Raw genomic sequence first — 19,085 nt, 5'->3', positions numbered from 1 at the left:
GAAACAAGCAACCACACATCTTGAGACATGGCACAGGCCAGTAATACACAAAGGGTGCAAGATGCTGAATATGAGAAGCTGCAGCCAGCCACAGGATATGTCCTCTGTGACCTATGGACCCTTGCAGTCCCTTTTGCCTTTTCCAGTGTCATGGCACCATGGCATGAGGCACTTGACACCCTGAGATGAGCTCAGCCTGTTTGAGCCTGGTGCTAAAAATGCCAAGGTTGTGGGTTCAATACCTGTATGGGCAATTCCCCTCAGAGCTGGACTTGATGATCCTTGTGAGCTCCTTCCACTTCAGAATATTCTATGACTCTGTGACTTCTGATTCTCTTTCCAGTATGACCATCATGACTAAAGCCACCACTGGGCCACTACATCCAATAGCCAAGAAATTTTGATGCAGGGCTGCTCATTCACAGCCCCAGGCACTGCCTATCCTCCAGTGATGGGGTTCAGACTTTCTGTTCCCCACACTATGGATTAATACCTGGTTTTGTTTGTTTTTTGGGGTTTTTTGGGGGGTGTTTGTGTTTTTGTTTTGGTTTGGTTTGGTTTGGGTTTTTTGGTTGTTTTGTCTTTTTCTTTATTTATTTCAAGGGTTGCACCATACAATTTCTAACCTCCAGTCTCCTGCCTGCTGGCATTACTCAAACGTTGGTGCTGCCTTGTCCTACCTACACCCCGGGGTGCCAAAGCTGATCTTGGCACTAAAGGCTGGAAAACTGAATGAAGGCAGTGCTCAGGAATAGAATTCACGTCTGCAAATACAGCCCTGCAGAGGTCAGAGATGGAAACACGGTTGTGCTGAAAGGGCAACTCCGGTGTGATCCCCAAGAAAGCAAAGGAACGACAAGGAATTTTAGCCAGGGGGGATGCAAGGCAGCAGGAAGGGGGACTGTGTGCATGTGCAAAGCTGTCTCGACACCTCCCCTCGCCTCTTCCCCTGTTAAGGGGGGGTCTGCCAGCTCAGGAGTGGCACAGTCTAACGCAAGTCCTGCCTCCTGCCTCCTTCCTCCTCCTCCTTCTCCTCCTCCTCCCAGATGTTCCCTTGTGTGCAGCCATCTGTTGAGCTCCCTCCTCCCTCCTCCTGCGGGGAAGGGGGCAGCCAGCTTGCCCGGCCAGCTGCACGCCTTGCACGGGAAGGAGGAGGGAGAAGGAGGAGAGCAGAAGGGGACAGCCGGCCCCGAGCCCCGCTCCTGCCCGCTCCCGCCGTGGGAACCAACCCCGGCCCGGTGAGTGCCCCCCTCTGCCCCCAGCCCCTCCCTGACCCCGCATCTCCTCCCTGACCCCCACCCCTTCCTTGCGCCCTCCATCCCTTCCCTGGCCCCTGCACACCTCTCTGCACCCCCTTCCAAACTTCCCCGCGTGTGCAGAAGCGTGGGGCTCATTTTTGGGGAGGGGGGACGCCGTGCCGCGATGGGCTGAGCCCTCCCTGCCGCCTCCCCGGGGATGCGCAGGGCCAGCCCCGGGGGTCCCTGCTGCGGAGCCCTCCCCAGCCTCAGAGTGCGGAAACTTTTTCCGTGTGGGGAGTTTTTCCTCGCGAAGGGGTCCAGAGGCCGGGGGTACAGGGTAAGGGGAAGGACAGAGGTCTCGGGTGGAAGCAAACTACTTTTTTCCCCACCTCTGGTTTTACCAGAGGGGGAACTTTGCGGTGCGGTGGGTGCGTACGAGCCCCCAGCCCGGCTGCCCTCTCGGGATGAAGCGTCTCCAGCAGGAATCCCTTCACTTCTCCTTCCCCCAGTGGAATGGTGGTTTCTAGAGGTCTCGGGATCGCCACGGCTGCAGAGTAATCCGAGCAGCAGCTGGAGGCTCCGCACCGCCTCCCGTGCCCGGCTTCGGGGCTTTGATTTCACACAGGGCTCCCTGTCTCCCCTCCTCTCCCTCCTCCTCCTCCTCCTCCTCCTCTCCGGGCCCTCCCCTCAACTCTCGGGAGCGAAGAGAAGCTTTTTGGTGGGTTTCTGGTGCTGGGGGGCTCGCAGGGTCTGGAGCTTACTCAAGGTAAGGAGAGAAATGGGAAGGAAAGGAAAGCTTGGAGGGGTCGGCTGGATGGGGTGTAGAAGCTGGAAGGTGCAGAGAGGGGGTCCTTTCCCCCCGGGTTGTGTTGATAAAGGCATGGCAAAGGCATTCCTGCCTGGGAATTTCCCATCTGTGAGTGGATTAAGCTGACGGGGAAGGTGTGTTTGGGAAGGGGAGAGAGAAAGCTGAGCAAGATTTATTCATTCTCTCATTGAAGAAAAAAAGAAAAAAAAAGACAAAAGAAAAGGGAAGAAAGAAAGAAAGAAAGCATGAAAGAAGCTGCTGGGTGTGACTTCTGAAGCAGGAGGTCAGAAAGCACGGGGTTCCCCTGATAGTGCACACACCCTGTAAACTTTCAAGCAGCTCCCAGGAAACTTGTTATTAATGCTGCAGTCATTAAAAGGCGCAGCCCACGGCAGATTTATTAGCTCAGTAAACCACAACACGTGCCAAGCTTTCTGGAATCAAAAGGGTCTGTCAACTTCACTCCTCTGGCTTGGGATTTGGGAAGCCTGGGAGGAGAGCGGCGCGGATGGAGCTGGTGGCTTTTGTCGCGGGGAAGTGGCATCGCCTCCGTTAGCCGACGCTCGCCAGCACGGCTCGGGAATGCAATTCCGCGGCGGCGAAGGCATCGGAGCACGGCTGCAAGGAAAGCACAGCGAACCCTGCTGAGCTCACGGCGCTCGTCGCGGCAGCGGGACGAGCAGCCCCCGGCCTCCCGAACGGAAAGCTTTCCCCGTGTGCCTGCCATGATAAATCAGCTGCCGTCCGCCTGAATAACAGCATTCACCGAAGTTACAGTGGGAAACTTGTCTGGCTGGACACTGTGCCATTGCTGTGCGGAGAGCAGCCGGTGCCGATCGCTGGCGTTGCGCTGAAATATCGCATTGATTGCCGCTCCGGAGCTCGGCCGGCAGCACCGGGCTATTGCAGCGGTGAGGAGCAGGGCGAAGAAGACCGGCAGAAGAGCCGGCGGGGAAGGGCAGGGTCGGACCGTCTCGCCGATCTCTCCGGGAACAAGAAGCACGCTGGATGTGTTAGATGCTGAAAGGAGCGGAGGAAGCTGGCGCGTCCCTGGGAGGATTTGCAGGCTGAACTTGGCCGGGGGCTGGCTGTAGGCAGCCAGGCGCTCACAGCACAGCGGGTCAGTGTGTGCCATCGCCCTGGCAAAGCGGGGCCTGGCTCCGGTCCCACCGTGACCCACGGGAGGCGGTCCCGGCCCCCCGGAGGGCACGGGGAGGTGCCCGCTCCCGTGCGGGTTATAAATGGCCCAGGAGGAGCTGCCCTGCCGTGCTCCAGAGGCGGTGGGTGCGCGGGGGAGCGGAGCCGACACGGGGGCAGGCAGGAGGCTCGGGGGGCAGCGCTCGGACGGGTTTTCCCTTGCGGCATCCTGGAGCAGGGCAGACGTTGCTGATTTGTGAATGAATTTGAGCAGCTGCTGTCAGAGGCAGTGGGGAGCAATAACAAAATGCCTGGAGGGAACGAGGACGTGACAGACATCCCAGGGGACATTAATTTCTGATGACAGGCTGGACTGGCAGGAAAGGCTGCAGGGTTGGGATGAGGGTTTCCTGCACCCCTATTCTTTACAACTAAGTGCAAGGAACAAACCAGCATTGAATGGATGAGAGGAAATTGGGAGAAAAGGGGGGAAAAACATGCAGAAGTTCTTAGGGGTTTTGTGGATTTATTTTTTTTTTTTAATATAGGGAAAAGCATCCTGTGTTCCCTCAGGCAGCCACACAGTGAGCAGCAGTGAGTGTCACTCCTGTGCAAGACTGAGCTGGGAATAAAAGGTGAGCCACCGTCTTCCAGAGGTTTAGAGTTTTCCCTCCATCCCTAACTGCTTTTTTTTTATCCTCTTTCAGTCTCTCCTCCTTCCTCCTCCTCCTTATCCTCTTTTGTTAGCTGGTTGGTGGGGAGAAGCAGAGTCTGGAGGGTGGGATGAGACAAGGCATCCTTGTCCGGCAGCCCTCCTGACCCCTGGCACCCCCAGGCTCTGCACGGTAGCTGCAGCACTGGCTGCCTTGGCAGGCTATCAAAAGAAACTTCCCAACACGGAGATGTTGAGGGCTGGGAAGAGATAAAGGCTGGCTTGAGCAAGCTGTTTCTTGTCTTAAAACTTGGCACCTGGACCTATCGAGGCAAATGTATGAATGGCTCAGCCATTCATTACAAGGAAATCTTCATTTTTTAATTTTTATTGCAATTTTTTTTTAGAGGGGGGTGGAATTAATTTCCTGGGAGTTTCTATTGCATTCATGGTGTGCAGCAGCGGGGGAAGGAAATTTGTGCTCTGGGAATCACCCCAGCCTTCCCGTCTGCTTGCAGACACTGCAAGAGATTAAACCATCCTGGCTGCCTTAGCATGGGACATTCCTGAGTTGCATTAACCAGGCTGGAAATCTCCTGTCAGAGCAGTGGCAAACTGGAAAAAAGCACTTTATCTTCAGCATAGCAGACAGAGGGCCACGTGCTGTGTGTAACGTCTGAGTGCCGGTGTCTGCAGCGTTTCTTTTCCTTCCCCTTTCTCCCTTCCTCAGTCTTTTTTGCTGTCTCTGTCTCTGTGATGGTGATTCCTCTCCTTTCCCCTGATTCTTGCCAGCAGCTCAAACCCAGGGGTGGGGAGAGAAATCATGTAATAGTTTGGGTTGGACCTTAAAGATCATCCAGTTTCAACACCCTGGCCATGGGCAGGGACACTTTCCACTAGAGCAGCTTATTCAAAGCCCTGTCCAACCTGGCCTTGAACACTTTCAGGGATGGGCACTGTATTTTCAAAGATTTTTTTTTTTTTTTTTTACTTTGAATAAGATAATCCTCCTCATGAAAAATTGAGACTAAAACTCCTGCTGTGACTGATGGGTCAAACCAGATGCGATTCCTCACACCTCTGAGGTGACACATGTGCATGGGGCTTGTGTCACCTGTCTCCAAGTGGGGCAGGACATGTTCCTGACCCCAAAATTGCCTGTTTTCCTCCTGTCCTTGAGAACGATATCTCTGTAGCAGTTGTCATGGTGAGGCCAAACTTCACAGAGCAGAACAGGGGAGATCCTTTCTCCAAAGCACTTTAATCCTATTGCAAAAGTTCAGTTTGTATCTGTCCAGGACCAAAGCATTGCAACTTCTTGCAAGCAATCTCCAATTCAAAGAATTATTGGATCATAAGGTAACTGAACCTGGCCAGTCTCATCCATCCCCTTCCCTCTCCCCTGGCCTGGCTGCCCATTTTGCAGAGGGCAAAGCAGGGTTGCTGTCCCTAGAGTGTCCAGGAAGGCAGGAGCTGGACATGGTGCCCAGGGACTGTGGTAGCATTTGTCTGGAGCAGTTACAGCAGTGGCAGTGTTGGCTGGGGACTTCTGTGTGGTGTGAGAGCCACAGGCCTTGTGCTCCCTTCCCAGTTAAACTGGGGGGAATTAAACCTGGGGATGGGGGTGAGTGAACACCTCTCAGACCTAGTACTTCTCAAAGTGTCAGGAGGGAAACTGAGGCACTTAAATGGGGACTCAGGGTGGCATCAATGGTGGGAAATTGGTTCTGCTGGGGAAATGGCTCTCTCAACCCACTTCAGATGATCTTTCTCCAAAATCCTCCGCCATCCAAGAGGGACTGGAGAATCCCTGGCCAAGGAGGGAAGGGAAATAGCTGAGGAGATACTGCACATCATGGGGGCAATGAAGCATCATCTGTAGTGGGAATTATGATGGGAATGGCACACTACTGGTAAACCTTTTATCAGCTCTACCTACAACCCTTCCCCTCCCCAAATCCCCCCTTCCCAAACCTTGTAGGAGACCCACTGGGTCTAGTAAATGTCTCACATGCTTCACTGGGGTGGGGGCAGCTCCTGAAGCCCCAGCTGATGCTCCACGAAGCAGTTTCACTGGCATTCATTGTTTGCAGCATTATGATTCAAGAATTATTGGAGAGGAGGGGCAAAGAAAGGCCATAAGGGGAATGAGATGGGAGCCTCCAGCTGTGCTGTTTGCAACAATAATGGTCAGGATTGTGTTTATTATCTCCTCAGTGGAGGGTCTGCAGCTGCATGCTGAGAGCCACAGACAGCAAAGGGGCCCAGAGATTATTGTGCATGGACAAAAATCCAACCACAAAAACAAATTAAAAGCCCACAAAGGATCCCTGGGCCAGCTGGAGCAGTGCCATCGGGCACCCAGCTTAACTCCCAGTCTCCTTGTTTTGCCCTTGCTGACTGAAGTCAGCAGCCCCTCAGGGCTGTTAGGAGAAGGGAGATTGGCATCTCCTGCCTTTCAGAGAGCTAAAGCTGCATGGGGTCCTCTTAAAATCCTTCTGCTAGGGCTGAAGGTGTTGCCCAGCCAGGCTGAATTTCTTTTCTCTCTGCTTTCTCATGATTTTTTCCAGTGCTGGCTGCACCATGACAAAGGCATGCTGTTGGAGGCAGTACTTAAATCTGATCTGCAAGCCCCCTCTGTTGTAATGGATTCAATTGGATTCAATTTTCTTAGAGATCTTTTCCGACCTTAATGATTCTATGATTCAAGGAGAAAGAGCTGGAAAGCCATTAGAGATACAGGGTGATGAGGCTGTGATGAGTTGTTTGCTATGGGTGGGATGTGTCTCACCAGCAAGAGCAGAGGCATCACCCTGGGATGCATCACCTTCTCCTCCCTCCTCTCTCTTGTTTCCTTCCCCCTGCCTAGCTCATCTTCTCTGGGGGAACCCACCCATGCAGCATGGTCTCTCTGCAGCTCAGGCCTGCCCTCTGGGGTGATTGGAAGCAATCCAGTTCAGGCATGTGGGGTATATCCAGAGGCATCACGCGTTTCCCTCATTGACCAGAGAGCTGCTGGTGGGTCCTTGCAACCTGCACTTCCCTGGCACAGAACCTGGTAGCTGCCATGCCAGGGATGTGCATGGCATGTGGCATTTCCCAGCTGGGCACAGTGGCATAGCTGATCAGCTCTGCCAACAGCTAAAACCAAGAAGTATCCAGTGTGGGCAGGAGATTTCCTCTCCCCATGCTGCACCTCGCTGGCATATGGTGTTCATCCTGGAGTGCATTCCTCTGGAATTATATCATGTCTCTGGGAGCTGGAGTGCAGTGAAAAAGTATCATCATAGCAGGAGCCAGAGCAGGAGCTGTCTGGGGTTGGCTGTCAGGTGTGCGCCGCCAAGGGCTGAGGCTCCAGGAGAAGCTTGCTGGCATCAATTTTGCTTTCAATAATTCACAAGTTAAGAAAGGAGAGGGTTTAATCCTCTCAAGGTAACTGCTGAGATTTAGGTAAAGCCTGGGCACTCCCAGGCTCCCTTTGTGCCTCGCAGCAGGTTCTTGGGCACTAGAGGTGATGGAGCAGCTTCACCAGGTCGCTCTACAGCAGTCCTAATGCTCTAGGACTGGCACAAAACTCTGTGTAAACCTCTCCTTTGGCTATGAAGCACCATGTTGAAGGGCTGGTCTGTTCCTGAGTTTGTGCCAAAATAACGGAGGCCTCCCATTCTGGTACATGTCGCTATGATAAAAATTCTATTCAGGCTGAGTTTGAGATGGTTAAGAAAATATTTGTGTTCCTGGCAGAGATGAAGTCTCTCTTATACTCAGTGAGTGCTGGGATAGTGTGGCCTCCTGCTCTTGGAAATGCTCACAGTTAACAAGCAGAGCAGGGAGGACTAGAAATAGGAGTTGTTAGGGGTAAAAGAGTTCAGGATGGCCATGCTGGAGGTGATTCTAGAGCAGGAGAAAGTTCTGAGCTCTTCCATCCCTTGCTGGCAGCTGTTTGACTGATTCCATGCATCCCAGACTGCTGGGAACCACTTGCAGCTGCCAAAGCTCCCAGTTTGAGTGGTTCTGCAGCTGGAATAGCCAGGAGGCAATGGCGGGGCTGGGATGCTCACATCCTGTCTGCTCCCACAGAGCCCTGTGAATCCCTCCTGGTGCTGCACCTCTCCAACACCTGCCTTCCCCTGCCCCCAGCCACTCAGGAGGCCTGGCAAACAATTTCCTTTTGGAAATGCCCCCTCTGGGCACAAGCACAGTTTGACTTGAGGCTGGAAAGCAAAATTGCTTTCAAAATCCACAGGAGACTAATTCCTCCACCTGGAATAAACTGCTATTAAGCTGACAGCTTTCTGGGCTGAGCAGAGAAGTGGGAATGTTTTGCAAATCCCGATGCCACAGTGATTTAATTCCTCATTTTCCTGTGCTGGTTGTGGCACCAGCATTTTCCCACTTGAGGAAAAATCCCCGGAGTTGGGCTGATCTTCCCTCACAAAATGCATCTTTTCAAGGCACAAAGCTTTTAGTGTGGCAGAAATTGTATTTCAGCCATGGATGTAAATGAGCTGGAAGTTACTGTATGGGCTGGCAGACCTGCCTGCACATGTTTTCCTTTTGTCAGATCCCAAAATACACCACCCTGCACCTTGATTTCCTCCTCCAGGGGGAATGAGGGATGCCTGAGGGGGAGGATTGCACAAGTGGAATAAACTACTAGCTGTTTAAGCAGTAGGATGATAAATTATCTGTGGCCTCTTGCAAAGCAGATGGGAATTGTGACATTAACAGTTGTAACAAAGTTTATTTTAATAAGCCTTTCCATTTCTTTATTAAATAAAGGATTTTATTTTTACATTAAAAAAAAATAGAGCAGAGACTTTCAGCCAAGCAAGCATTTCAGTGTCTTTTCCTAAGTAACAACAATAGGACAAGAGGAAACAGCTTCAAGTTGCACTAGGGGATGTTTATATTGCAAATTAGGGAAAATTTCTTCACCAAAAGGGTTGTCAAGCATTGGAACAGGCTGCCCAGGGAAGTGTTTGAGTCACTATCCCTGGAGACATTTAAAATATGTGCAGATGTGGCACTTAAGGACAGGGTTTAGTGGTGGGTTTGGCAGTGCTGGGTTAACAGCTGGATTCAATGATATTCAAGGTCTTTCCCAACCTAAATGATTCTATATTTGAACACAGATCCATAGTGTGAAGCTGTACAGTCTGGAGGTGCTGGGTTACCTCTAGGTCAATCACACACATCTTTTCTGCAGCCCATGTGGTGGCTTGAGGGGCTGCTTGGCTTTGCCTTCGGGGTTGTGAAATGGTTTTGATGTTTTTGATGCTTAATTTCACTTTATCTTTGCTAATCTTATCTATCCCATCCCCTGTAACATCTACAAAAATCTCCCTAAAGGACGGAGAGCATGTTTGGATGCAGGAAAGTCATTGCAGTTTTGGCTCAGCAATTTCTGTCCAGAGAGGAGAAAAGCACATGGAAATAACCAAGACAGAAAAATGTGAAATGGCATATTGTTTTTTGTTCTTTGCTCCTTCTGGCTGTCCACAACCTTTATTCCATGGGGTTTGGTGAGATTCAAGTCTTGTAAACACAGACTTGATGCAGAGCAATGGGGTTCTTGTCCAGATCAGGAAGCACCATCTTGTCTCTGATTATGCAATTTCTCTGCTCCTCGCTGGTTTCCACTTGAACATCAAGCTGTTGACTTTAACTCTTTGAGTGTGACTGTGCAGCCACTTCCTTATCCACTGAGTCATCTAACCATCAAATCCACGTTTTCTCCATAGAGATTAAGATGTTGTGTGGATCAGTGTCAAATGCTTTGCACAAGTCCAGGTAGATAATGTCAGTCGCTCTTCCCTCATCCACAAACAGTGTAACTGTGTCATAGAAAGCCATGAAATTTGTCCAGCAGGATGTGTCCTTAGTGAAGTCATGTTGGCTATCACCAACCACCTCCTTATTTTCCATCTGCCTTAGCAAAGCTTCCATGAGGATCTGCTCCATGATCTTGCCAGGCAAAATAATTAAAGCACAAAGGAATTCATAGCGAAATCTTTTCTTTTTTTCTTTTTGCATTCCTTGCATTTCATTCTGATTTTTCCCAGGGAGCAGGAACATGGAGCAAAAAGCAGGATTCAGGCCCCTGCAGGATGCCTTTTCACTCCCGCTCAAGCTCTTGGTGTCTCTTTACATTAAACCATAAGGGCTAAAGTCACCACCCCACTGGCTGAGCTTCCCCTTATCCTAATGCTTGCATGCACTGGTAGGGCAAATAGGGTTGCAAATCCCTGTGTTTATATCCCACTAGAAAATTTGGGATGCCTTATCTAAGCAGCTTTGCAAGTCCCACAGATAAAACCATCAGAGTGAAGTGAAGGGTGATAACTTATCCCCTAAAAGTGACTTGTGCAGTGCCTCCTGATGGAGGCCTCCATGAAATCAAGTGTGATTTGGAAGAACCAAGGGACTGATTCTGATCCTGCTGAAAGATCAGAATCTTTCTGATTTCTTTCAGAAAGAGTTACACCAAGAGTAACTCCACTGAACTCTCTCAAACCCATCTAACAAATGCAGGATTAAACATAAAAACCACATACTTCTTGAATTCCCATTAGCTCCCCTCTCCCTAAACCCCAGAAGTCTCAAACACTGAGCGTAAAACCAGGACTGTTTGCAAAGTGTCTTCCAAACCAGCAAACAACAAAATGTAACAAGCGGATCAGAAAACGCTGCTCCCATTTACACCAACATTTTTTTTGTGAGGTTTAATAATATTTATCAAGAGCTCTTTGCAGCATTTATGTGAGGAAGCCTTCTGCAGGAAGAGCTGGTCTGAAGCAGGCGAAGCAAAAGCCTGAATGACCTTTACTTTCAATAGATTCACACGAAAAAAACCGACAGTAAAAAAGGAGTAACTTTGTCAGCAGCAGTCTCTTTATTATGGGAGGGGTGTGTGTCTGCAGCAAGGGTTTAATGGTCTCTGGCTGTAGGCTGGTTTGAGCTAGTTTTGCTGCCTGCTCAAATTGGCATATGGGATCTGGAGACCCGACCGCGATTGCATCTGTGGCGTCATTTGGGCTCAGCCGGGAGAGTCCACGCTGGAAAAGTGTAGCTGCTGCTAGTGCTGCACTTTAGTCAGTAATTATTCTAATTTTACAGAATAATTAATGGGTGGAGAAAGGGGGGAAAGGTCTCTTATGCAATTTTGTTGTCGAGAAGAAACTCTGGAGCATTCTGGTGCTCTGGAGCTGCTGTCCCAGCTGCCACTTAGCCTCCAAGATATTTAAAAAGAGAAAGAGCCAGAGCCAACTTTTTTTTTTTCCCTCAGTCTGGAGGATTTATGGCCTCTATCATAACCTATGCACTTGTTTCACTTTCCAATAACATTCCTTTTTCCCTGACCCCAATTAGTGCTGGCAGCCAAGTGGGCCTGGTGAGCTTTGCTGTGAAGACTTTGTTTATTTCTTTACTTGGCTGATACAAGAGGCAGAAGACAATCCTAAAATTTTTCTCCAGAAATATTGTTGCTAATACAACTCTTTTGTCCTTTGCTAGGGCAACAACTCTATTTGGGACAGGTGGACTTCAGCTCTTCCTTTTTGCCTTTTTTCTTTGAAATTTGGTCTATTTGCTGCTCATCCAGAATTAATATTGGCAAAAAATGTAGAAATTACCAGGATCTATCCACCATGCCTTACAGATTCATATCTGATCTGGTCTGGTTGTGGGCTGCTATGGAAAAGACAGATGCTGTGTTCTCCACTCCTGTGTGAGAGCTGGTATCTCTATGGATGGTGACCAGAATTTGTTGGAAAACTGACCCGGCAAAGGGGAAAGAGAAAGATCAGAGGGGTTTTTGTTGGATCAGTGACCCAAACTGGTTTATCCAAGTGCACCTGGGTATTGGGAAGGACTAGGGTTTGGAAGATGCAGCCAAGAATGGGGTGGGAAGCAGTAACCAGGGAGACTGGGCATCCTTCTACTCTGTCATGGACAAGGGGGAGAGTGACATCTCCAGGGATGTGTATGGTCTTCGGTTGGTTTCATCCCCTTCTGGAGCAATTTCATTCTCTTCACCCCACTGTAGAGACGCCTGGTGTTTTGGGGGTTTTTTTTGCACTTCTTACCCATATAGTTCAAGCTTCATTGGGTGAATTTGGGCCTTTAGCCCCAACCCCAGCTGCATTTCAGAGGATGCTTTGTTCAGAGGCATGTTGAGGGAGGCTGAGGGAATGAAGAATGGGGCAGCTGTTTCCTGACTCCATCAAACAGCAAACTCTAAAACACCTCCCCTTGTATTATTTCTTTAATTAGTCATTGATTTTTTGCTATGGGGAATTCCAGCTTGGTGGTTGCCAGGGCAACTGGAGGTAGCCTAGGTAGCATCCTCTTAATATCCGCATTCCCGAAGAGGGGGCCAGTCCCCAAGCAATGGGCTTTCATCCAGGGAGGGATGTGTCAGCTGATCTCCCTAATGAGAAAAGTCTTTAAGGGAGAGGAGAAGGAAGAAATCAAATGCAGTGAGAAGCGTGAATTTGCAACAACACAGTAACAAAGCTTTCCTCCCTCCCACCTCACTCCCTGACCATCATCTGAGCCTGGCATCCCTCTGCAATCTGCTTTTAATGTTGGCAGCTTTTTGGCTGGGAAATCTCAGTGTGGGTTTTCTGTGTGAGTCTTGCCACACGGCGTTGCAATGATTGAGCATAGCAGGGAGAAGGCACAAGGGCATCCGCAGGCTAAAGGGGAGATGTGGGATCTGAGGAGAAGGCTGCCGTCCTGCTAGAAGCTTGGTCCAACACTGGCTCCATTAACCACCTCAGGCTCTCCTTATGGTTGTCTCAGAATATTTGCCCTGCAGAAAGGATGAGCAAGATATAAAGACCAGAGCCCTGCAGTCACTACAGGCACCTGAAACATGGGGGAAGATATTGCACCCCCAGCAGCTCATGTTGCAATCAGCAGGTATAAAAAGACCCCTAGAGCTTCCAGATGCCCAAAACCTATCACCGGGATCTCTTCGTACCTCAATAGCCATAGAGATGAAGAGGACATGGCTAAACCAGCCCCTGGGTGGGCTGCTTTCTCCCAGTGACTTTCCCCTCACTGTCCTAGGTGATGGTGCCAGTGGTTTCTTGTCCATGGTGTTTACCTAGGTGAAACTCCCCAGTGTTGCAAGAGGATAACTCCTCTTCCTTTTACAAGGGGATACCTTGGCTTCCTGCCTTTATCAACAAAGCAGCTCGTGGGCAGCAATCCAGAGGCATTTTGGTGCAGTTTCAAATATACACTGTACACAGAACTGTAAATGCCTGCAGTCTGTTCCTTTCCCCATTTCAAAGAGAGCTATCGGTTGTTCCACACTATAATAAAACATGCCTGTACCTGACTAAGCTCTTTGCCAATTATCTGGCAATGCAGGAGTCCCTTTCTTTGACTGGAAGATGACTTTATTTCTCCTATATTTTATCAGAGCTATTAACCAAGTGGCATATTTGCCTGTGATGCTCCATGCTGCTCCATAGGGGAGTTTCCAACTGGTACTAATGGATTGTATCCCATCTGCAAAGCAATTGCAGAGCCAGTAAGGGAGAATTTGTGGCAGTGCTGTGAGGAGGGAAGAGGCAATAGATGCTATGCAAATGCTTCAGCTGAGCTTTGTGTACTACATTTCAGCTGTGTCATGTTTTGTCTTTACTGCTGGCTGAAGTGATGGATGTTGCAGTGAGAGTCACTGTATCTGCCCACTTCTGGCAATCATTTTTGAGGCTGATCAGGAGGGCAATTCCCATGTCAAAAGGGTTTGAGCAGGTGCATATCAAAGCCCAGCATCGGTTTTCAATCTTCTCTCAATTCATAGAATCATAGAATAGCTTGGATTGGAACAGACCCTTTGAAGGCCACTCAGTCCAACTCCCCACAATAATCAGGAACATCTTCAACTAGTCCAGATTTCTCAGAGCCCCATCCAACCTGGACTTGAATGTTTTCAGGGATGAGGCATCTACCACCTCTCTGGGCAACCTGTGCCAGTTTTTTACCACCTTCATTACAGAAAACTTCTTCCTTAGATCTAGTCTGAATTATTCTTGTTCTAATTTAAAACCATTGCCCCTTGTACTGCCACTACAGGCCCTATTAAAAGTCTCTTCCCAGTTAAATTAGGTCAGATGCTCCATAAGAAGCCAATGAAAGTTTTAGCAGTGCTCAGAAAGTAAAATTTCATACTGGTGTGTCTTTGGACTTCTGGGTGTATGATTCAGCTCCCAACAGAGCTAAAACAATTCTATGAGGAAACGAGCTGAACTTTTGAAGGAGAAGTTGGAAGTCCTTTCCATAGAGGGACATCAAGTAGGAATAGCCACTGGATAGAATTTGGGAGAAGAAATGCCAGCAGACTGGGCTGATACCAACGTAGGTACTTCCCTGTAGGTGAGATATTTAACATTTGAGGTTTTGCAGTTTTAGTTTATAAGGAACTCCCCACTGCTGTAACCTCCCCTGGTAATAAAACATTTCAGTGCAATCCAAATGCAGCTTCATGAAAAAATAAAAATAGTAGTATTTATTTTAGGAGGGACTGCAGAAGGCAACAATGTCTGTCTGCACAGAACCAGAGGGGATCAGCCTTGATGTCATTAGGAAAGGGATATCTGGAAAAGTGTCTGCAGAGAAGAGCCCTACCCCCCTATGTTCTCTCTGCACACATATGTGTTTTCTCAAGAAACAGTTGAGATGGGCTGAGGCTAGGGCTCATCTTACCAATTTTCTGGTTTTTTTATAGAATAATGGACCCCAAAGGGGCCTTTAGCAATGGTTTAGTTGCAGGCAACTTGGCCAGAGTCCCAGTTTCTGCTCTCTATTTGCAGGAGATCTGGGAGACACTGCCATACAACTCACATCAGTGATCAGGACAGTATTTTTGCAACATTTTTCCCCCTTGCACTTTTTTTGCACATTGGCACATAGTCCCCAGTCAGTCTTCTGGGAATGAGAGCAGGGCCAAGAAGACAATGCTGAAAAGGGAGAGAAACTGAATTCAAGAGGTGGGTGAGGGGAGATGAAGTGTGAATTTCTAGGAAATGGTCTTGGGAAGGTGCAAGGGCTGTGAGGAAGGAATCTCAGCCAGATCAAAGGGTGTGTGTGAAACTCAATACTGCAAGGAAGTTAATGAAATGCTTTAAAACAGTGGTGGGAAAGGTAAGAGACCAGGGACGCTGAAGTGGAGATGGGAACATTCATTTAAAGGGATTTCTTTAACTTTTTTCTTATTAAATGAGCAGTTGGCATGTGAGTGTTTGTTTATGGCCAGCAGCAGCCAAGGACCAGTGCTGATGGCTCTGCTTGTCTGGTTTGGTGAGATTTTTTGTTTCTGGCCTTCTGGAGACCTTGTTTGTAAGGCATGAGGAGTCATCACCCATGACTGCAATAGGAACCAGTGAGGACAGACCTTATTGCCTCTGTGCTGACCTGCAGGATGCTGACATGCTCCTATGTACCCTCTCCAGATCTAAAAATTGTTTTGGCTGTCTCTTGAAATCATGCAGCTGTTGTTGCCCACTGTTGTGTGGGCGAGTTGTTAGGATGCCATCTGAAGAGGTTCAGCAAAGCTGGAGCGTGCAGATCAGCTCTGATCTGCCTCCCTTGTGTGAGATGATGGAGAGACAGAACTGTCTTGGAGGGAGACGGGTCAAAACCAAAGCGGTGGAGAGAACTCCTTGCTTACTGGCACTGTTAATCAGAGAGAACACTTAATGCAATTAGCAGAGGCTCCCTAAAGACTCCATATGAAGCAAATTATCTCCACTGTGCATGGGGCTGGGCCCACCACAGCAAAGGCTGGGTTAGACTGAATAACCCTTGGTTCCTCTGCTCTGGTAGGAGCTGCCACCAGACCAAGGAGGATTGTTTTTAGCCACCTGATAGAAATCCAAACTTCTAAAATCTGCATCTGAAGTCCAAGGAAGGGAGATGGGATGTCCATTTGTGCAGTAAGGAGCTGGTCTTTTCTTCCATGGTCCAGTCAAAAGTTTATATGTTTGATAGATCATGCTTTAAGGCAGCCTATTGTTCTTACAGCTCATTTCCAATTTCACCTCAGTTTGGTTATGTGTGTAAAGACTGCTGACCCAATGTTTTTTCTCCATTAATTTCCCACTGGGATTCATAACATGAGAGAAAAAGTCTTTGGGATATCCATGCTATTTAAGGGTATGCTTAATCTCTCCTTTTGTAAAGAGAAAGGACAAAACTGCATAAGTCAAACAGTTACACATGATTCATAAAGTAATTTCTACAGCAATTAGATCTGCTTTTCTATTGTCTTGTTTTCCAGGAGAACAATGCATTTCCTGACCTGGTTCAATTTGCTGCTTCTCCTTCCTTGCTTTGGTACCACAAAAACCTGCTTCCCTGGCTGCCACTGTGAAGTGGAAACCTTTGGTCTCTTTGACAGCTTTAGCTTGACCAAGGTGGACTGCAGTGGAATAGGCTCACATATTGTTCCTGTCCCAATTCCTCTGGACACCTCCTACTTGGATCTATCATCAAACAAACTGGAAACAATAAATGAATCGATGCTTACTGGCCCTGGATACACCACCCTGGTGAGTCTCGACCTGAGCTACAACAAAATTGCCAAGATTTCTTCCACGACATTCTCCAGGCTTCGGTACCTGGAGTCCTTGGATCTGAGTCATAACTCTCTGGAAGTCCTTCCGGAGGACTGTTTCTCCAGTTCTCCTCTAAGTGACATAGATTTGAGCAATAACAAGCTTTTGGATATAGCTATAGACATTTTTGCTTCAAAAGGACAAGGCAAATCCCTGAATGTGGATCTATCCAATAATATGCTCAGCACAATTACAAGACACCATGAAAAGAGCATTCCCAACATACAGAACTTAAATCTTTCTGGAAACAGGTTAACATTTGTACCAAACCTTCAAGGCATTCCTCTCCGATATTTAAATCTTGATGGAAACCCTCTGGTTAAGGTTGAGAAAGGAGATTTCACGGGGCTGAAAGACTTGATTCATTTATCCCTCAGTGGCCTGCATGGCTTTAGGGAGTTATCTCCTCAGAGCTTCAAGGAGCTCCAAGCCCTCCAGGTTCTGGATTTATCCAACAATCCCAACTTGAAGTCACTGTCTGCTGAAGTTATCTTTGGTCTGAACTCCCTACAAGAGCTCAATCTCTCTGGGACAGGCATCTCATCCTTGCCAAAGACCTTGCTGAAATACCTGCCTTCCATCAAAAGCATCACCTTAGGGAAGGACATACAGTGTCTCAAGACCATCAAAGAAGGACAGTACCACCGACAAATTGGGCTGACCAAAAAAGAAGTCCTCAGTTGCCATGACAGCCATGGATCTGTAGCAGCAGCACCTTATGTTTTGTGATGAAAACTGGGCAGAAGAAGGGGCGGGACAGGGAGGGTGGGGAGCCATGGGACTTGTACAGGTGTCGGACTGAGATGGCTTGCAGTGTGCCTTTTGTAAAACTGTCAATAATTTATATATTTGTATTTGCCAATAGTTGATTGTTTGTGGATTTTATAAACTCTCAAATCTCGGTCCGCGTTATCCGCAGGCTCCAGATTTTAGCTGAAGCATTGATGTCCTCACTCCTCCCGTTGGCTCAGGAGCGGTGATGCTGGACCATGAGGGGACAAGCTGCTCTGCAGGTCCCAGGGCAGAACACTCAGTCTGGAGCAAACCCTTCATGCCTCAGACACGTTTGTAGGATCAAAGCTACACCTCTGCAGAGCACACACCAAAATGTACCAGCTCTGTAGCTGCTTGCTTACAAACCCATGCATCATCCTTCTTTTAATTGTTACTCCCCAAAATGTGCCTTCTGGATGTTGCCTTCATTAGCAGCACCCTGTTTTCTCTCATGCACTTTCAGTCTTGAAGAAACATTTCCAGACAAACCTGAATACGGGGTGCACTTAACGTGCTGGGTTTTACATGTTATTTGCATAGGTGTGCAACAAACATTGAGTAAGCTGAGACGTTTTCCCACCAATTTCTCCTTGTTTTCCCACCTTGATCCTTTTCATGTCTAATTAACTTAGGTCCAGCTTTGGCAACCTCTTTTTAAACTCGGTGAGCCATTGGTCAGAGATGATGTGCAGCAGAGGAAGGGAAGCAGAGGGGTCTGCTAACAGCCACATCTCACCCAGGAACCAGCCTTTGGTGAAGGAGGCTGCAAAGGGAAGAGATCATGTAGCCTAACTCAGGAAAGAAAAAAAAATTGAAAAGAATCCCTCCTCCCTTTCTGGGGAAGCTTGGAAAGAAACTTTGACAGGGATTCTTTCTTGATGACCTTATCAAACCAAGATGCAGTCCTAGAGGATATGAGAGTAAGTTGTTTCCAGGCTGACATTCCCCATCTGAGCACAACATCTGCAGCTCATCTGGGCATATGTGAGGCAACTTGCAGTGCCAAAACACTTCTGAGAACGTGCCAGGGGAAGAATTAACACTGATGCTTGTGGCCCTGAAGCACTTTGCTTATCGAAGGAAAGATCTTTTGGGGTTTTTTCCAGAGTTGTGGCTTTTCTTTCTCTCACACAGCTCCTTGGTTGCCAAGTGAATCTGATAAACTGAAATCTGATAAAAAGCATGGTCCTCAATGTTTTGCTGTTTTTTGGGTTTTTTTTCTCTCCATTGCTGAAATGCTGTGGAACCCCTCTGGACCCTCTTTTTCTCCAGTCTAGGAGGAAGTGGGAGAAGGCAGCACAACATGACTCAATGCCATGTGTGAAGCCTCCAATTTGCTTATAGGAGCAGTGGTGGTGACTGCTGAGGTCTGGTCCACATCTGGCATGCTCTGTCCAGGGGGATGGGATGTTATGGATGGGGGTCATGCTCAAGCTGATCTGCTGTTTGGTCTCTAAGCCCTGCATCAGGGCCACTTTCAATGTTTGATTTAGGGAGATCCATGTAAATGTGATGCAGATATAAACTCATCTCACAATTGTCCTAGGGAGTGTTGGAAGAAGCTCAGGTTTTGTCCTCATACCCCCAAAAGTCTTGGAAAGTGGAAACCCTGTTGCCCAAACCCACTGACTCCATAAAAGTCAGAGTCAACACCTAACTTTGTATACTGAAATTTGGTACTGAAATACTCCCACATTTCCATCTATCTCAATTTCAATAATTTGTTTGGGTAGCTTAGAGTGGGATTTTCACCCCTTCCTTCAGTTTTGGGGATTTTTCCCCTCTACTGAGCCTTTGCGATGTTTGACCAGCCTTCACAATCACAGGAAACGCTGATTTTCTTA

At 48.3% G+C, this 19,085-nt stretch overlaps 1 protein-coding gene across 3 annotated transcripts; it reads left to right on the top strand.

Moving 5' to 3' along the window:
• The first annotated feature begins 1,047 nt into the window (after positions 1 to 1,047).
• Positions 1,048 to 17,212, top strand: TSKU (tsukushi, small leucine rich proteoglycan). Of its 3 annotated transcripts, none has more exons than XM_077174116.1 (3): positions 1,048 to 1,238; positions 3,732 to 3,818; positions 16,131 to 17,212. In XM_077174116.1, the coding sequence occupies exon 3, from the start codon at positions 16,138 to 16,140 to the stop codon at positions 17,194 to 17,196; it is 1,059 nt and encodes a 352-aa protein (XP_077030231.1). In that variant the 5' UTR covers positions 1,048 to 1,238; positions 3,732 to 3,818; positions 16,131 to 16,137; the 3' UTR covers positions 17,197 to 17,212. The 3 variants fall into 3 exon arrangements, with proteins under 3 accessions (XP_077030231.1, XP_077030232.1, XP_077030233.1); XM_077174117.1 differs by lacking the exon at positions 1,048 to 1,238 and adding an exon at positions 1,886 to 2,004; XM_077174118.1 differs by lacking the exon at positions 1,048 to 1,238 and adding an exon at positions 2,302 to 3,166.
• Positions 17,213 to 19,085: the final 1,873 nt, after the last annotated feature.

The sequence above is a fragment of the Agelaius phoeniceus genome, chromosome 2 (assembly GCF_051311805.1).
Source record: "Agelaius phoeniceus isolate bAgePho1 chromosome 2, bAgePho1.hap1, whole genome shotgun sequence".
Classification (NCBI taxonomy): domain Eukaryota; kingdom Metazoa; phylum Chordata; class Aves; order Passeriformes; family Icteridae; genus Agelaius; species Agelaius phoeniceus.
This window is presented reverse-complemented; position numbering and strand designations above follow the sequence as displayed.